This window comes from Schistocerca piceifrons, chromosome X, assembly GCF_021461385.2.
Source record: "Schistocerca piceifrons isolate TAMUIC-IGC-003096 chromosome X, iqSchPice1.1, whole genome shotgun sequence".
NCBI lineage: Eukaryota > Metazoa > Arthropoda > Insecta > Orthoptera > Acrididae > Schistocerca > Schistocerca piceifrons.
Window position 1 is genome coordinate 388,201,901 of NC_060149.1, and position 18,457 is coordinate 388,220,357.

Genomic DNA, 18,457 nt, shown 5'->3' on the forward strand with positions numbered 1-18,457 from the left:
TTTGATGGCCCAGTATTGAAAACTGCAGCAATTTGCGCAAGGGTTACATTTCTGTCACGTTGAACGATTCTCTCCAGACGTCGGTGGACCAATTCTTGCAGGATTTTTTTCCGGCCGCAGGGATGTCGGAGATTTGATGTTTTACCGGGTTCCTGACATTCACGGCACACTTGTGAAATGGTCGTACAGGAAAATCCCCACTTCATCGCTACCTCGAAGATGCTGTGTCCCATCGCTCGTGTGCCGACTATACTGCCACGTTCAAACTCACTTAAATCTTGATAACCTGCCGTTGTAGCAGCAGTAACGGATCCGACAACTGCGCCAGACACTTGTCTTATATAGGCGTTGCCGACCGCACCGCCGTATTCTGCCTATTTACATATCTCTGCAGTTGAATAAGCGTGCCTATACCAGTTTCTTTGGCGCTTCAGTGTAGTTTCCCGAGCTTCAAGAGGTCAGAAGCCGAGTCCAGCGCCTGAAAGTGAAATATTAGGATTTTTGGCTTGAATGAGGTGAGGTATGGAAGAAGTTGGCTTTTCCGGTATCGGACTCACTTGAAATTGTCAAATCTCCCTTAACTGTTCCTTTAAAACTCTTTGCTATTTGCTAACTGAACTGCCACACATTTAATCAAATACCATTGCGGATATGACTTGAGGAACGCGGTCTTTGATAGCTGTACGCTGACTTAATTCATAATCAGATGATCGCTGAAAAATGCAATCGAATAAACCCAGAGATTACGATTGTAAGAGGGCTCACACCACAGTATTAGCCTATAACCTGCGGCCCTGACGGTGCGCGACGAGTTTTTCACGGCCTCACAGCGTCAGTTAAAATTTTTCACAAGGCAGAGAAGCAGCATGTAGTGACATAACTGCGTGATATCTCTCCTGAGAGAGGCAAAATACTTGACGTGTTCTTTGCAGTTCGAGGAGAAACCATCATGTTCTATGTAAATGAATGCAGAGGCACTGTCATCACTGAGTAATGTCATGTGGGTAAAAGATGCAGTATTTCTCGCTGACGCAACCGTGAGCTTCAGTACTTTACTTTTGTAATTAAAAGCAAAGATTTTCTGATGATTATCATGTGCAATTAGAATGGCATATTCATAAACTCTGTGTACTTGAAAACAATGTAGTCATCTTTAGTTACGTGCACGTTATGAAGCCATTTTATGTTGCGACTGATTCATTACACTATACTGCTTTGGAAGCTAATTAGTGTTAGTTACATTAATTAGTTTTAAACAATGTACAGTGTGAGTCTCCAAATTCGGTGAGTGCTCTCAGACAATAAAGGAAACAAAGAGTTACAAAGAAAATATCTTTATTGGCATTCAAAAACAATCATCATTAGTGTCACTCTTTCACATTGTCAGTGGGGAGAGATACGCGATCTGTTGGTCTAAAACATGTGTGGCTAAAAATCCTACGTTAAGATTACAAATTTTCTTTAGTGATTATCGGCTTCGGGTCATTACCGAGCCCTCTTCAGAAATGTTGCTCACTGAGTGACACTCATTACACATTGTCGTATATTTTTTAAAGCTAAGTCCCACTACATAAACAAAATCCTAAAGTGAAAACCTTAGTTTGTTATGTAAGTCGACAACGTTAATCACATTTTATTAGTGATATGCCATCTTCTTAGCCGCATCCGACATACAACCGTTTGAAAATCACAGGCGTCAGTCGCATGTCCTCCTTCACCAGCACTCACATGTGGATACAACTAAGGCTACATTATGCTACGTAGTTTTGCCTTTATTGACCATTCTCAGTGAACGTGTGGTGTAGTATTGTTGATGACCAACTCATCGGTCCAGTTGTTTTAGATAGCCGTCTTAATGGAGTACGGTATCTTGATTTCCTTCAAAATGTGTTACCAGAATACTTGGAAGATATACCTCGGCAACAAGAAACGGTATGTACTTCCAGCATGATGGAGTTCCTGCATATTCGGCACGGCCAGTGACACAGTACCTCACCGAAACGTATCGTGGACGTTGGATCGGTTGCCATGGAGTCATTTCTTGGCCACCGAGGTCACCCAATCGTACTGCATTAGATTACTGTTTGTGAGGTTGGCTTAAGACCGAAGTCTACAAGGGCAGAGTGGACACAAAGGAGTACGTTCTCCCTCGTATTTCATATGCGTGTGCTCTAGTATAGGACCGTGCACTATCGACAAAAGCTGCAAAATGCATTGCATTTGGCTGTGGAATTTTTGAACATATTTTTTGAGGAAATTTACGCAGTTAAATAAAACACTAGATCACAATGTTTCATTTACTATCACCGGCATTTGTCCTGTTCCCCAATGTTTTCATTAGTTTCATGTGAAACTTTTAATGATAGGAGGTATGTTCATATGACTTTTTGTTCAGAAATACTATCACCCCTCAAAGCAGGTACCTTTCCTCCTGACTTACCCTGTAAAACTGCCATGCGTAATGAACAGAAGTAGTCTGAGAACCGATCCCTGTGGAGAGCCATATTTTTAGCGGAAAATGTGAAGGTCCACTTCTATTAGTAGTACGGTCTATTTGTAAACTGTAGAGCGAGTAGCGCTTGTTGCTGGGAAGTGGCCTTTACTGGAAGAACGCTGCAGCTGCCATATAGGATGAGTAAGATTCTATTTCCTCTCGAAGAGCACGGCGTTCTTTGATTTACATGGATACCGTTCGTGTGCGTTTCTTGCGTTAGTTATATTAGTTACTTATTTCTGTATTCCATAGGCTGTTAACACATTCTGTGGAAAATAAACACTCCCTGGGCGTGTCAGCTCTCTGCTTCACTGCTGACTTACAAGGTGCGCTACAAAAGGGTCTGTATAGCATTGTGAAACAGCCTGTAGTTGCTGCTTGTGAAGTAGTGGGTGGATTGTCAGGACTCGGCCGCTCACTCTTCAGATTCCAGACAGACCATACTTATTTTATGCTGTATTTCCATACAATCCTAGTACCCTGTCCGGTCACTTTAATGTGACCACTGGTAAAACTCTGAATAACCACCTTTTGCACTGCTGACCGCTGCGAGACGTTCAGGAAGAGAGTCGATGAGCTTCTGGAAGGTATCGATGGAGATGTGGAGCCTTGCTGACTCCAATTCTGTGGCCTGCTGCGCTAAATTTCCCGGTTGAGGATACATTGCGCTTACAGCCCGATCGAGGTGGTCCCACGGATTCTCGATTAGGTTTAAATCCGGGTAGTTTGGTAGGCAGAGGAGTATACGAGTAAGCTCATCCTGGTGTTCTTCAAACCACGCATGTAGGCTACGAACAGTGTGACACGTTGCATTATCCTGATGGTAAGTGCCATCGTGCCGAGGAAAAACAAACTGCAATTTTTTTTTTACTATCCTTCTCGTTTTTTGATAGGTTGTGATACTTTCTTATTACTTTAGTAAAAGTATGTTCTATAGATATAGTCGATGTTACGTCAATTTAAAAGCTCTCTTTCTGAGGAATGAGTTTGGTCGATTGACTTGATCTACAAGACAGGTTGCACTACTCACAGGAAGATATTTTGCACTTTCTTGTTTTAAATTTTGTCTGTTACATATTGTAAGGCTTCTGCTGCTGAATAGGAACGGTGATCAAGTAAGAATGATCTTATGATTTTACTGAACAGTGAGAATGATGAAATAATTTTTATCTTATAACTATCGAAATTTTTTCCGCACTATTTGTAATGGAAATTTTATAAGCCAATGTTCATATTGAATGGATATATTACTCTCTTTTTTGCCATATAATATGTCCCTGGATATTTCAGTTTTTATTTATGTATACTACAGACAAAACAACATGACTAGCATGTTGATAATGGAGGAAGTGTGCGGTTTAATATAACTAAAGTAGGAATTTTACGCCCGTCCATTTCGTAAACAGTGTGATTTGCGAGCCAGATACAACCGAGAACCGCGGCTGGAGTGCGCTTCGATCGTGTATATCACGTTACGGCATGTACACTGTATGCACATCTAGAATCGTTTCTCACAACAGGGGAACCTTCCCATCGTACCCCCCTCAGATTTAGTTATAAGTTGGCACAATGGATAGGCCTTGAAAAACTGAACACAGATCAATCGAGAGAACAGGAAGAAGTTGTGTGGAACTATGAAAAAATAAGCAAAATATACAAACTGAGTAGTCCATGTCCAAGATAGGCAACTTCAAGGACACTATGCGCTCGGGAGTGCCGTGGTCCCGTGGTTAGCGTGAGCAGCTGTGGAACTGGGGGTCTCTGGTTCAAGTCTCCCTCGACTGAAAGATTTAATTTTTTATTATCTGACAAACTCTTATGTTTTCATGACATTTTTGGGAGTGATTATCACATCCACAAGAAAACCTAAATCGGGCAAGGTAGAAGAATCTTTTTACCCATTCGCCAAGTGTACAAGTTAGGTGGGTCGACAACATATTCCTGTCATGTGACGCACAGTCACCAGTGTCATATAGAATATATCAGACGTGTTTTCCTGTGGAGGAATCGGTTGACCTGTGACTTTGCGATCAAATGTTTTCGGTTCCCATTGGAGAGGCACGTCCTTTCGTCTACTAATCGCACGGTTTTGCGGTGCGGTCGCAAAACACAGACACTAAACTTATTACAGTGAACAGAGACGTCAATGAACGAACGGATAGATCATAACTTTGCGACAATAAAAAAAAGTAAACTTTTCAGTCGAGGGGAGACTTGAACTAAGGACCTCTCATTCCGCAACTGCTCACACTAACCACGGGACCACGGCGCTTCTTATCTCACACTATCCTTGATATTGCCTATCTTCCACATGGACTACTCAGTTTGTATATTTTGCTTATTTTTGTCATAGTTCCAACCAACTTCTTCCTGTTTCCTCCATTGATCTGTGTTCAGTTTTTCAAGGCCTATCCATTGTGCCAACTTATAACTAAATCTGAGGGGGGTGGTTCCCTTGTAAGTGTTCACCAGCACGTTGAATTCTGCACACTCAAGACGTTCGACATCACTGTCCGTGTGCCGACGGCTTTAGATCCGCTTAGCGATTTTACCTAGGACCAGAATTTTCTTGTGTACTGGGCAGGATCTTCTGGTAACGTATGATGGGTGGTAATTGTGGTATACTTTGTGAATCGATCTTTTTGCAGCCGCGCCAACTTCTACTAAGTTTTACCTGTCGTCATTTGCGCGTTCTCCTTTGAGCAGAAAGTGCAACAGCCTTTGCTTTCTCAGCACTTTCGGAATTTCGTTTATAAATCATGGTTGGTTTTTACCGTCCTTAATCCACTTACTCGGCACACACTTCTTCAGAGCATGATTTACGAGAAGTTTAAACTTTGCCCGTAGTTCCTCTATATCCATCATACTGGAACTAAATAATGTTAATTCATTGTCTAAGTTGGATGATAAAAACTGCTTATCTGCCCTCTCTAGTGGAAATACTCTCCAAGCCTTCTTGACAGATTTATTAGGTTTAGCAACCGTAGTCGCTATGATGACATGGTCACTAACCTCCCTGTTACGTAGATGTGCCTGGATACTTTTCATCGTATACTGTGTACCCCTTCCATTTTCAAATTTATCAGGCCAGTAGTAACTAGCATATGTAAAATTGATACGTATGTAGATTTCCAATAACGAGATTAGGCACCAAATTACGAATTTAAGTAAGCGTATTCATAATATTAACAGTATATTGAAAGCATGGGAGATATTCAAGGCCAGAAATTCAGTGAGTCTCGAAAAGATTTCGGTGCGATATAATATAAAGGAAGTCTTATTGTTATAACTGAGTACACTCCTTAATATAGATATTATTGTTTATGGATACCAATAGGCTTCAAGCAACAGTATTCAACCAAACCATCTACTTTGACCCTAAGAAATCGGGTCTAAAATGAAGTGGAGAAATGAAAATAAATGTGTCAGCCCTTACACCTGACAAATGCAGTAGCTGTAGTTGATATGCTGTTCTCCTAAGGCAGCACAAATGCTGTGGTAGAGTTCAGTCAAATGACTGAATAGAATCACATATGAAAAATCATCCTTAAGCAATGAAATAAAGGTCATGAAAGAAAATAAGATTTACATTTAACCTTCACAACAGTGTCTGTTAACTCACAGTGATCCAGACAATATCAGTTTATTTCCTGAAGGAAGATAACTAAGAATATGGCAGTGTCTGAAGAAGAGTGTGCATATTTTGTCAAAAAACAGTATCTGTACACTTGTAGGTGCAACAGAATAAAAGAGGTATTCAAAATTTTCCAGAAATTAAGTTTCTTTAAAGTCATACTCAAGAAAACCTTTAATGGATCTCTCATATATTTCTAAATTAATCACATTGAAAGGAATCATTTTGAGCAACACAAATTCTGAAATAGTGTAATATATTGCCAAAGTACCTATGTACCTATGCTTATGTACAGCACCACATCTACAAGAAATGCTAATGCTAACTGGAATATGACAGCTTTCAGAAACCAAAAACAAAAAAAGAAACAATAGTAATACTATGTGTTACTTACCAGAATAAAATCTATTTCTGACCTAGCTAGTCTAAAAAATATCAGTGGCATGCTAATTTCTGCAAAACTATTTCTACACAATCTTGAGCAGATAGATGTAATGACCAACATCTTAAATGTCATAGCATATTTATATTGACAAATAAACAAGAGAAAAAATAATTTTTTTACAGGTACACAAGGAACTTAGTGGATGAAGGAAATGGTAAATTTAACTTGATGATCCTATGTTGGGGTGAAGGACATGGCTCAGCCATTCATGATCATGCAGATGCACATTGTTTCATGAAAGTGTTACAAGGTACCCTCAGTGAAGTAAGATTTGCATGGCCTGAAAAAAACATTGAAGAAGGTGATGAAATAATGGATGAAGATGGGGGACTGAAAGAACTTTCAAGAACCGAGCTTGGTCTGAATGAAGTATGCTATATTAATGGTAAGTTGCAAATAGCAACTAATTTAACCTGTATGAACATATAATTCATTCCACACATCACAGAACACAGTTGTGTTTGTGATCCATACAGCATGTAACCATTCGATAAGGGTGAAACTACAGACACGATGCATACAAAGTCTTTGTTTTATTTGCTAAGAAGAAGAATAGTAAGTGTAAGGGCATACATTTCACAATCAAGTGTTAAATCTGAAACATGTCACCTCAATATTCTAACACTAGTCTTCTAAAAATATATTAGAGATTGAATAGATTTAAATCTGACAGTACATCACAAATACTTACTTGTTGTCTACTTTATAGATATGCTTCTGATAAGAATACATCAATCAAAACTAAATTTACTACAGTATGTTGAAATCTCTGTCTAGTTTAACAGCTTAGTGATATAACATAACTTTTGTGTCAGTAATGAACAGTGCCATATGGTAGAATCAAATTTCTCAGCATGCAGTGCCATAGTTCACTCATATTTTTAATTAAAGCTCCTGTGAATGAAACTATGTCTACTTTCTGTAAAAGCTGCAGTGTAAGCATAGTTTTTCTGTTAATTTGTTATTTATACTGAGTACATCATATGACTAAAATCCTATTAGAATATAAAGAAATAATACAGCAATAAAACAGGACACACTCCTCTTATATAGATCCAACATTATCCATATATGAAACCTTAAACATTGCCCAAATTTGTAGCTGTCATTGAGTTTTCTTAATAACACTACATGGATTACCAAAGTGATATTGTTTAACAGCATTGTGTGCTATTCTCAAAGGTTCAAAATTTGAAGTTCTTATTGCACCTAATAAACAAATATTTTAGGTGTTAGTAATGTCCAAGTTTCTTATTTGATTATATAATCCACAGAACAGACTAACAGTTTTGTATAAGGAAGAAGGAGTGCTTTGGGAAGGGTAAGGCAAACATAAGACAACAAGTGGAACTACGAGAACTGGAAATGGGGAATAGAAATTGGCAAAGGCACAGAGTGAAAAAAATGCAGACAGTGTACACACCTACAAGAGACAAGTGTGTTAAAAAAGCAGGAAAGTGGAAAATAATTGGAGTAAAACAGAAAGAGAGCTGTCAAGAAAATAGGAATAGAGGAAGTAGAGGGTGTAGCATTTTTAAAACTTCAGCTGGGTGATGCCCGGAAAGAGGGAGTGTAATGAAAAGCTAGTTTTCACATACTTAGTTCAGAGTAATTCGTGGCAGGAGTAAGGATATATATGACTGTGATGATAAAATGGCTGTGTTAGCGATTTTTCTTTTGTAGAAAAGTTTGATGTACTATTTCTCACTAGAATTTTATCTCGGAACTCTTTGACTCTGACCATTTATGCTTATCAGCTACTGTACGGCAGCCGTACTGAAAACAAGACTGAGCCATAATTGCAGAAAGTTACTCGGTCTAATCAACAGACATAACATTGCAATGTAAAAGAGTTCCTGTTAACATTTAGCTTCCTTGGTTTAAATATTACCCTTACTGTGATCTATGATTTGGTCATGGTTTCAACATAGGCCTTCAAGTGAGTAGATTTATGATATGCAGGATGCTGCAGAAGTGTGGTGAAAAGCTTGTTCCCACCTACTTAGTTCAGAGTAATTGGTGGTGGGGGTAGGGATATAGATAACTGAAGCGATGAAAGGACTCTGTTAACAAAAGGTCAATGCACCTATAGGTGACAGATGGTTATTTTTAGCAAGATACTGACACAAATATTCCGTACAATGACTTTTTTCCAAGATAGAGTATATTTTATGTAGATTGTTTCCTTGCCTTTGTTGAACGCAGTTTCTGTTTGCCCATCTACCACCTTTCCTCTGTGTGTGTACTGCATATATTTACTGCATCATTGAATTTACAGTTAGTCATGTGACTGTATGAGTACTGGCAACTATGGGAGTATTAAAGTAAGATAACTGTTTCACTGTACAAGTGGTAGCTAAAAATAATAATACACAATGAGCAGATGTCAAATATATTTACAGCCTGTGGGGTGATATTTCACCTACTACAACTTTCTGAATGGTCAACCATCAGAACATGACGTTTTTTCCTCGATTAGATTAGATTAGATTAGATTAGTTTTTCGTTCCATAGATCTGTGCCGAGGAGATCCTTGTGGATGTGGAACACGTCAAATTATAATTTTTTTGAAGCTGAAATAACAATACTAATAGTATGAATATATACAATACATCATTTGCTTCTATTAAAAAATTTGTCAATGGAATAGAAGGAATTGGCCACTAGTAAGTCTTTCAGGCTCCTTTTAAACTGATATTTATTTGTAACTAAATTTTTTATGTTTGCTGGCAAATTATTGAAGATGAGTGTTCCTTAGTAGTGGACCCCTTTTTGAACTAAAGTAATTGCATTTAAGTCCTTGTGCAGACCATATTTGTTCCTGGTATTGTATGCATGAATTGAGCTGTTTGTTGGAAAAAGAGATATGTTATTTAGGACAAATTTCATTAAGGAGTAAATATACTGAGAAGCAGTAGTTAGTATACCCAGTTCTTTGAAGAGGTTTCTACAGGACATCCATGAGTTTACTCCACAAATAGTACGTATTACACGCTTTTGGACTCTGAAAACTTTTTTTTTTACTTGAAGAGTTACCCTAAAATATTATACCATATGACATTATGGAATGAAAGTAGGCAAAGTATGCAAGCTTTTTCATTTTTATGTCACCTATGTCTGCTAACACTCGAATTGCAAATACCGATTTGTTATGGCTTTTCTTCAGTTCTGTGGTGTGCTCCTCCCAACTGAATTTATTATCAAGTTGTAATCCCAGGAATTTAAGACTGTGAACCTCTTCTATCTGTTCTTCTTCATACTTTATGCATATGCTGGGTGGAAACCTCTTACAGGTTCTGAATTGCATATAGTGAGTCTTTTCGAAGTTTAATGTCAGTGAGTTGGCTTTAAACCATTTATTAACATCAATGAAAACATCATTAGCAGATCTCTCTAGAACTACACTCGACATACTATTTATTGCAATACTTGTGTCATCTGCAAACGAACTCTGCTTCTGGTAGTGTAACTGATGAGAGATGATTAATGTACACAAGAAAAAGCAATGGCCCTAAGATGGATCCTTGTGGGACATCGCATGTAATTTCTTCCCATTCTGATGATGACTGATGACTTAATTCACTAGCCCCTTGCACTGACACCCTCTGTTTCCTGTTAGCAAGGTATAACTTGAACCGTTTTGCAGCACTGCCCGTGACACCATAGAATTGTAATTTATTAAAAAGAATGTTGTGGTTCACACAATCGAATGCCTTCGACAAATCACAGAAAATACCTGCTGCTTGTAACTTGTTATTTAATGAATTAAGTACATTTTCACTGTAGGTGTAAATAGCCTTCTCGATATCAGAACCCTTCAGAAATCCAAACTGTGTTCTTCATAATATGTTATTTGTGGTCAGATGGTTGAGGAGCTGCCTGTACATTACTTTTTCTAAAATTTTTGAGAATGCTGGTAAAAGTGAAACGGTCTGTAGTTTGATGGTATCTCTTTATCCCCTTTCTTGAATAGAGGCTTAACATCTGCATATTTTAGCCAGTCAGGAAATGTCCCAGTTATAATTGACTGGTTACACAAGTAACACAGAATTGTACTAAACTCACAAGAACATGCCTTAATTAACTTTGTTGACATTTCATCATAGCCACTAGAATGCTTTCTGTTTAAAGATTTTAGTATGGAAGTTATTTCTTTTGGTGAAGTGAGTGACATATTCATTTACCTGAAGCTATTTGTAAAGGCTAGTTTCAGATATTCAAGGGCATTATTTACTGATTTTGACAATCCCAATCTATCAATAACGGATATAAAGTACTTGTTAAATAGATTTGCCACACTATGCCCTTCGGTTACTTATGTGACATCTACCCTTAGTGATATTTGCTCCTGTTCCTTTCTGGTTCTACCAGTCTCCTCTCCCTGACATTGCTATCTTCTCGTAGTGCATTTCTTTAGATGTCTGAATTACTTTTTTTAATATTTTAGAGTATTCCTTGTATTTAGCTAAATCATCAGCGTTGGAGCTATTCTTGGTCGACAGATACATTTTCCTTTTTGTCTTACAGGAAATCTTTATTCCTTGTGTAATCCATGATTTATTGTAGTCTTCTGTTTAATTTGAGTAACTTTTAGAGGAACACAGTTTTCAAACATGGTACTGACATTTTTCATGAATGTGTTACATTTTTCATTCATGTCATGAGCACTATAAACATCTTTCCAGTTCATATATTTGAGCAGTTTTCTAAAACACTCAATTTTTGGTTGATTGACTACTCTCCCATACTCAGATTTAGCAGTCTTGATAATCTGCTTAGAATTTACATTTAAAACAAGGAGCTGCATGTAATGATCTGATAGTCCATTCATAACAGGTTTTATGATATGATTTTGTTCTTTTGATTTGTTTATAAAAATGTTATCTATAGCTGTCCTTGAGGATTTAGTGATCCTAGTTGGAAAGTTTACAGTATGAGTTAGATCAAAAGACGACATTACTAACTGCAGTAAATGTTTACTGGAAGATTGCATTAGTAAATCTGTATTAAGGTCACCAGCAATCAAAATTTCTTTGTTTCTTCCTGTTAAATAACCCAAAAGAGCTTCTAGATGATTTATGAATAGATTATAATTTCCTGCAGGTGCTCAGTAAATAGTTACTATTATATAGGATCTGTTATGGAACTCTACTTCTGTTGCACATGCTTCTAGATGCTGCTCTAAACAGAATTTATTTATGTCAATCTTCTTGAATTTATGGCAGTTTTTAATAAATGTGGCAACTCCTCCTCCATCCATATCTACTCTGCAGAAGTAGGAAGCTAGCTTAAATCCTGAAATGTCTAAAATATCTATACCAGTGGTCACTTGATGTTCAGAGAGGCAGATTATATCAATTTGGTTAGATGAATTCATTTCATCGATACAAATGAGTAGTTCATCAACTTTACTTCTGAGTCCCGGAATGTTCTGGTGTAATAAAGATAACTGATACTGCATACTAATGGGATTATAACTGCTTTGGCGGAGATGAACTGGCAGTTACTGATTACTTTCTGTTCACCATTGTTTAAATGGAGGCTGTATGCTAAAATCTCACTCCTGTTCATCTGTTTTCTCAAACTGAGTGTGTCTGCCAATCTCTCTTAAAACTCGTTTTCTTTCCCCCTTCCCTATCCAAAAAAGACATCCCTCTGACACCTGTGACCACTGGTATTTTACCACTTGTGACAGTGTCCCCCCTTAATTTTTCTGCAATCAACTTTCATCATATGGTACAGAAGGGGTACGTTTCCCAGTTCATGTTAAATCTTAATAAGAAGCTCAGGATAATGCCCAGGGACAGCAACACATTATGAACAACATTCAGCACAGTTCTGCATCTAGTAGACAATGGCTTCTGTAATGCATATATCCCCACTTCACCTACAATGTGTGCAACATCTTCGCAATGGAGGCAGTGCTGCTCAACTTGATGTTATTTGGCAATGATTTACCACAGATCATGAGATGATTTTATTTACAGTCTTTACTAATGCAAACATATTTACATGGGTTGGAATAAACAACATGTGATGATCACTGATAGTCACAGAACAACACTTGTTTCACAAGTCAATTAGTGTGTATGATCAAAGCTTTTGTCTTTTAACGTGTAAATATCAGCACACAATTACTCGCATTTCCTGGGAAATACATTGCACTGACCACACAGGATTCAGTGAGCTTCCAGAATTGTGGAATCCCTCAACATTTAGCCAGACATATGAAGAAATACATCAATTATATTTACATTGGCAGGAACTAATATTATCCAGCACAACCCTAGAGGCTGATAATTATTTTTAAATAATAATTCCTGCTTTCAATGCAAATAGACATTCTGAATACCAAAACTCTTGAGCACTAATTGGTTCCATTGCAGAGCACTAAAATATTTATTCCAATAAACTTTCATGTAGATACATCTAGTACCAAAACTTCATGTATCTATTTACATGTCATTTTACCACTCCTTGTTAATTCAGTTACTACTGAAATAATGACAAACTGCTACAATAGGTACTATGAGTATATGGTTTGTGAGACATAATTTACTTTCTCAAGCATAGTTTACACAATAAGTTTTAAGTCATTTGTAATATTTCAGATTCACTGGGTCTTCATCGAGTTGAAAATCCAAGCCACACAGAGCCAGCTGTTAGTCTTCACCTCTATTGTCCTCCATTTGACACATGTTCTGTATTTAATCAGAGAACTGGAAAAAGGACACAATGCAAAGTTACATTCTGGTCAAAATATGGAAACAAAACCAGCAAGGTAAGAACTTATAAAGTACTGTAAACAACGAACTCTCAAATATGTATGAGGAGCTAGTTATAATTAATCAGTTAAACGATTATTTATAAAGAATTAAACTGCCTTATATTTTGAAAAATGAACTCCAAGAGTAAGAAACTCATATACATAGTTGTTTCATTCAGAACTTGTATGTTATAATCAATATTTAAATGTATATTTTTAAGTAACACACACACACACACACACACACACACACACACACACACACACACACACACACACACACACACACAAGATAGAGAAAAATAGTGAAAGTTAATGGCATATCGACATTCCACTTAGAAATTTCCAAAATTTGTGTGAAAACCATTAATAGAAACACAGTTCTCAGCAGCTGCCCTTTCAGAAAAATGACCAGTCTTCAGAATATGCATCTACTGGCTGGTTTTCTAAAACCTTGTAGGTATAATTCGAGAAGTATAGAAATAAATCAGTTCTGTCAGTCCATAAAATCATACAGTTCTACTCTATACTTAAAAAAAAAGACTGGTGAGTGATTTCTCAGTTATTTCTTATTTCTTGTAGGTAATATCACATATAAAGCAAATATTTCACTGCCATTTCAAAAGAGTTTGTTGCATTCTGTTGGGTTTCCTGATGTTTCTACATAATTTGATTATCATCATCATCGTCATATTCATTTGAAGCATTATGTATTGTTGTTTTATCTTCTATGGTACCCATTGCTACCTCAGTCTTCCTGGACTACATCTACCAAATGTGTTAAAATTTCTTACCTGGAGAGGTAATGTCTCTCCACTTATTATTTTGAAATGCTTATTCCAGTAGTACTTTATTGAGGATATTACATGTATTTAGTTATTTCCTAAATTCCATATTTCAAAAACTCTCATGTTTTGTACATCCCTGTACTTGTCTTAGAAATCTTATCTCTGTCGCTTGTGTGGAACTTCTTGGCATTTATTTATAACCCACAATTCATGTATCTAAAAAAGCCTAGGAACAGCCATTATCTTATTAAATTTCAGTCTTATTTATTTACTTGTTTTATTTTTAGAAAGCTCTTCCTTATTCTACATATATTCTCAAAATTTGCTAATATCTTCTCTACGTCTTTTTCACACTAATATGTGACACTGCACCCAAGCCGGCCAGAGTGGCTGAGTGGCTATAGGCGCTACAGTCTGGAACTGCGCAACTGCTATGGTCGCAGGTTCGAATCCTGCCACGGGCATGGATATGTGTGATGTCCTCAGGTTAGTTAGGTTCAAGTAGTTCTAAGTTTTAGGGGACTGATGACCTCAGAAGTTAAGTCCCATAGTGCTCAGAGCCATTTTTTGAACTGCACCCAAAGTAGCTAAAAAATTTGAGCTGTCTGTTTATTCTGCTGTTAACCAAAACGTTTTTTCCTACAGGGTGTTTTCTTTTAAAAGCCATTGCCTTTGTCTTATTTTCTGAAAAATTCATATTGTACTCTACACAAGTCTTATATAACATACGTATTCTCCTTAGCAGGTCATTTTCATTTTCCATCAGCAGCATGATGCCTGCATATGAAAATCAATTCAAGTGGAAAGTTTTGTTAATCTCAATTTCCCTGTTAAAGATCTCTTTCCATTTCCAGATTGTGTTATATAAATAAATGTTAAAAATTGTGGGTGAAATGCTGCATCCTTGTCGAATTCATTTTTTTTTTTATTATAGACTGTGTTAAGGCACTACTTATATCTAAACTTATAGATTTACTTATACAGATTCTCTAAAACATTTATTACATGTTGTGGATATCCTCTTTTCCATTTACTAACTTAACATAAGAAACTTTCATAATTATGGACAATAAACATTACCAAATTAGGAACATATTTTTGGAGTTTGCATCAATTTTTCGATTGTGAAGCACAAATTATCTTAAGCCTTCAGTGTAGTGCTGCAGTCAATATCACATACAAAGTAAATAGTCACCTGTCACTTCAAAAGTGTCTGTTGCTTTCCATTTGTACTTCTCATCTCATTTACAAAGTATAAAATAAGAAACTAACAATAATAAATTTAAAATATACTTTTAATTTTTATTTTGATCTTTTTCAGGATGAACAAGGACATTTCATAGAGGACAACTGAAAATGTTATATTTTATCTGCAAGAAACTTTATTTTGGATGGAAATTCAGTTACTATTTTGTGTATGAATCAAAATCAAAACTCAGAATTTCAGGTGTGATATTGCATGTAGAAAGTATACCAAACTGTAAATTCCAGAATTATTGCTGAATTTCAAATTCAAACATGGAAGTCTCCTTACTTAAGCTATACACTGCACAAATGTAAATGTATATGTATATACATACTATGTCAATAAATTAAACTTATATCTTTTAGTTCTTTAGTTATTCTTTGATGAATGTTCAAACACATTAAATACTAATACCTGGGTAATACAAACCTGAAGTATTACTATGCTTGCTGCTTGCAGAGTTACAGTAGCATTCGATTTATAATATACTAAGTAAGCCCTTGATACAGTTCTGTGTGATGACTGACTGTGTTGACTGAACAGCTCCACCATCACTGTGTTGCTTCATTTAAACAATTATTTACTATATAAGTGAATAGACATTATTGTTATAATGTCATCAAGTAATAAATACATTAAAATACTTAGTATTAGAGTAGGTTTGACTCTTCATTGGATGTATGACATAGAAAATACCCTGTGTAATTATACTTAGGTTTACCATATACAGAACACTATATGGAAATAGTTCACTTCACAAGAGGAGTGAGGTTAGGAGTCTACACTTTGTGATACTGGTATTAAGTTTTCTTCTCCCTGGCTCTGGCATTATGAAGCCACTCAACATATGGATGCCTATTTTTCTCATTTTAGTTTTCAGTAAAATATAATATATTTCCCATCACCCTTACCGCAAATGTAAACATCACGTTTTCTTTTTTGACACATTTGATCATTCACTTCCTCATATGTAAAAAAAATGTGAACATAAGAAGCAAACTGACAGAAACAAAATTATCAAGTAGGACTGGAATGATGAAAATGACAGTACTGATGTTCAGTCTAATAGGATTGCATTTTGGAATCCAGGAAACAAAAACATCATACAAACATGAGAAGTGTGGTTAGCGTGACCCACTCATCATCTCTCTAACCAATGTATCAAAAACGTGACTTTCACACAGCCTAAATTTTATTTTAACGGTAAAGTATTATTTTTTATGTGTAGCACACACTTAACAATGAGTGCAATCCCCTCATAAAGAGTAATTTTGTATTGATCTTGGTACATAATGTTCACATATGTGAAAGTGATATAAGTAATAAATAAGCACTTAAATGTACTTTTATTTGTAGACCAATTTGACAAAAATTTACATTTTCATCAGAGATTATGTGATCTCTAGTACACAGAAGAATACTACTCCCTAGAAGACATTTCAAGTCTGTCATAGAAAGAGTGATGTGTTGCAGAACACTTGGTACATTGTATTCTCAGTTGCTACTACCAATGAACAAGAAATTAATTTTCAGGAGATTGTGATCTTCATATAAAGACAATCTCAGTAATATATTAGACAAATAAAACTTGCATTTACTGGTAATAGCATGAAGATCTGCTCTGACAGAACTGAATAAACTATTATAAAATAAAAGCACTTTACCTAACATCTGTTGCTCCATATATACACTATGGGTGGCGAGCACCAGACTAGTATAAATTACTCTTGTAGTAACTCTTACTTCTTTGGTCTGGACCACTTTAGTAAATTACTTCTGTAGTATTATACCATTTTAGTAACTGTTGGGCAGCTCAATTTCTATTTACTTCTTTAGTTGTAACTAAAGTAGTAATGCCTTTTTACTAAGTATGTAAGCCATTTCTGCGCACTGGTGGCACATGCATTATGTTCCCTCATGGAAAATATTGATTGTCAGCAGACATTATTGCATCATCTTTTGTGTAATTTATATTCATTGCTATAATTTTAGAAGGTGGAAAGGATTATTACATTGGAAAATCTAAATGCTATTGTACAAATTAATGATAGATCTGTGTATTATGAAAAAGAAACATGCTATTAATGACTGAATCTATTGTTAACCCCACCATCTATGGAAAATATTGATTGTCAGCAGACATTATTGCATCATCTTTTGTGTAATTTATATTCATTGCTATAATTTTAGAAGGTAGAAAGGATTATTACATTGGAAAATCTAAATGCTATTGTACAAATTAATGATTCATCTGTGTATTATGAAAAAGAAACATGCTATTAATGACTGAATCTATTGTTAACCCCACCATCTACAGCTACAAATGTCCATGTCCGCCTCCGAAGCACAGCGCATGGCGGTAGCGTTACTGCCTACCACGCAGCGGGGACCAGGTTCAATTCCTGGCAGTGGACTGGGTGTCGTGTGACCTTCGTCATCATTTTCATCATCGACACGCAAGCCGCCGAAATGGCGTCAACTAAGAAGACTTGTAATACAGTGGCCCAACTCCGTAGGGGATATCCCAGCCAATAAATGCCATACGACTTTTTTATTACCAACGTCCATTGTTGGTTGGCGACATGTATTAGTTTAAGTGCAGTTTGAGATACAAGCTAGCAACAACATGTAGGTCGCCAAGAAGCGCTGAAAACACATACCAGAAAATTAAAACGAGCGGTTTGCTCAAATAATGAATAGTTCATAACTACTTTTGAATCTAAAACGCGTGATGTTCAAATGGTTCAAATGGCTCTGAGCACTATGGGACTCAACTTCTGAGGTCATTAGTCCCCTAGAACTTAGAACTAGTTAAACCTAATTAACCTAAGGACATCACACACATCCATGCCCAAGGCAGGATTCGAACCTGTGACCGTAGTGGTCACGCGGTTCCAGACTGCAACGTCTAGAACCGCACGCCCACTTCGGCCGGCTAACGCATGATGTCAACATGCTAAAAAGGAAAGAAGGATGCTTGGGAAAAAATACACGTTGAATACAACGCAAAATCTCTTACACAAAGATCATAAGAGCAGCTTAAAGTGATTTGGAAGGACATGAAAGCGAAAGCAAAGAAATTGA

General features: G+C 36.6%; 1 protein-coding gene across 1 annotated transcript in view; it reads left to right on the forward strand.

Moving 5' to 3' along the window:
• Positions 1-15,737, forward strand: part of LOC124722050 (cysteine dioxygenase type 1) — a 134,736-nt gene extending 118,999 nt beyond the window's left edge. Inside the window, exons 2-4 of the mRNA XM_047247242.1 lie at positions 6,696-6,958; positions 13,185-13,354; positions 15,449-15,737. Of these exons, the coding sequence (XP_047103198.1) occupies positions 6,696-6,958; positions 13,185-13,354; positions 15,449-15,481 (466 nt within the window). The 3' untranslated portion in view covers positions 15,482-15,737. The remainder of the gene's footprint in view (positions 1-6,695; positions 6,959-13,184; positions 13,355-15,448) is intronic.
• The last annotated feature ends 2,720 nt before the right edge of the window (positions 15,738-18,457 follow it).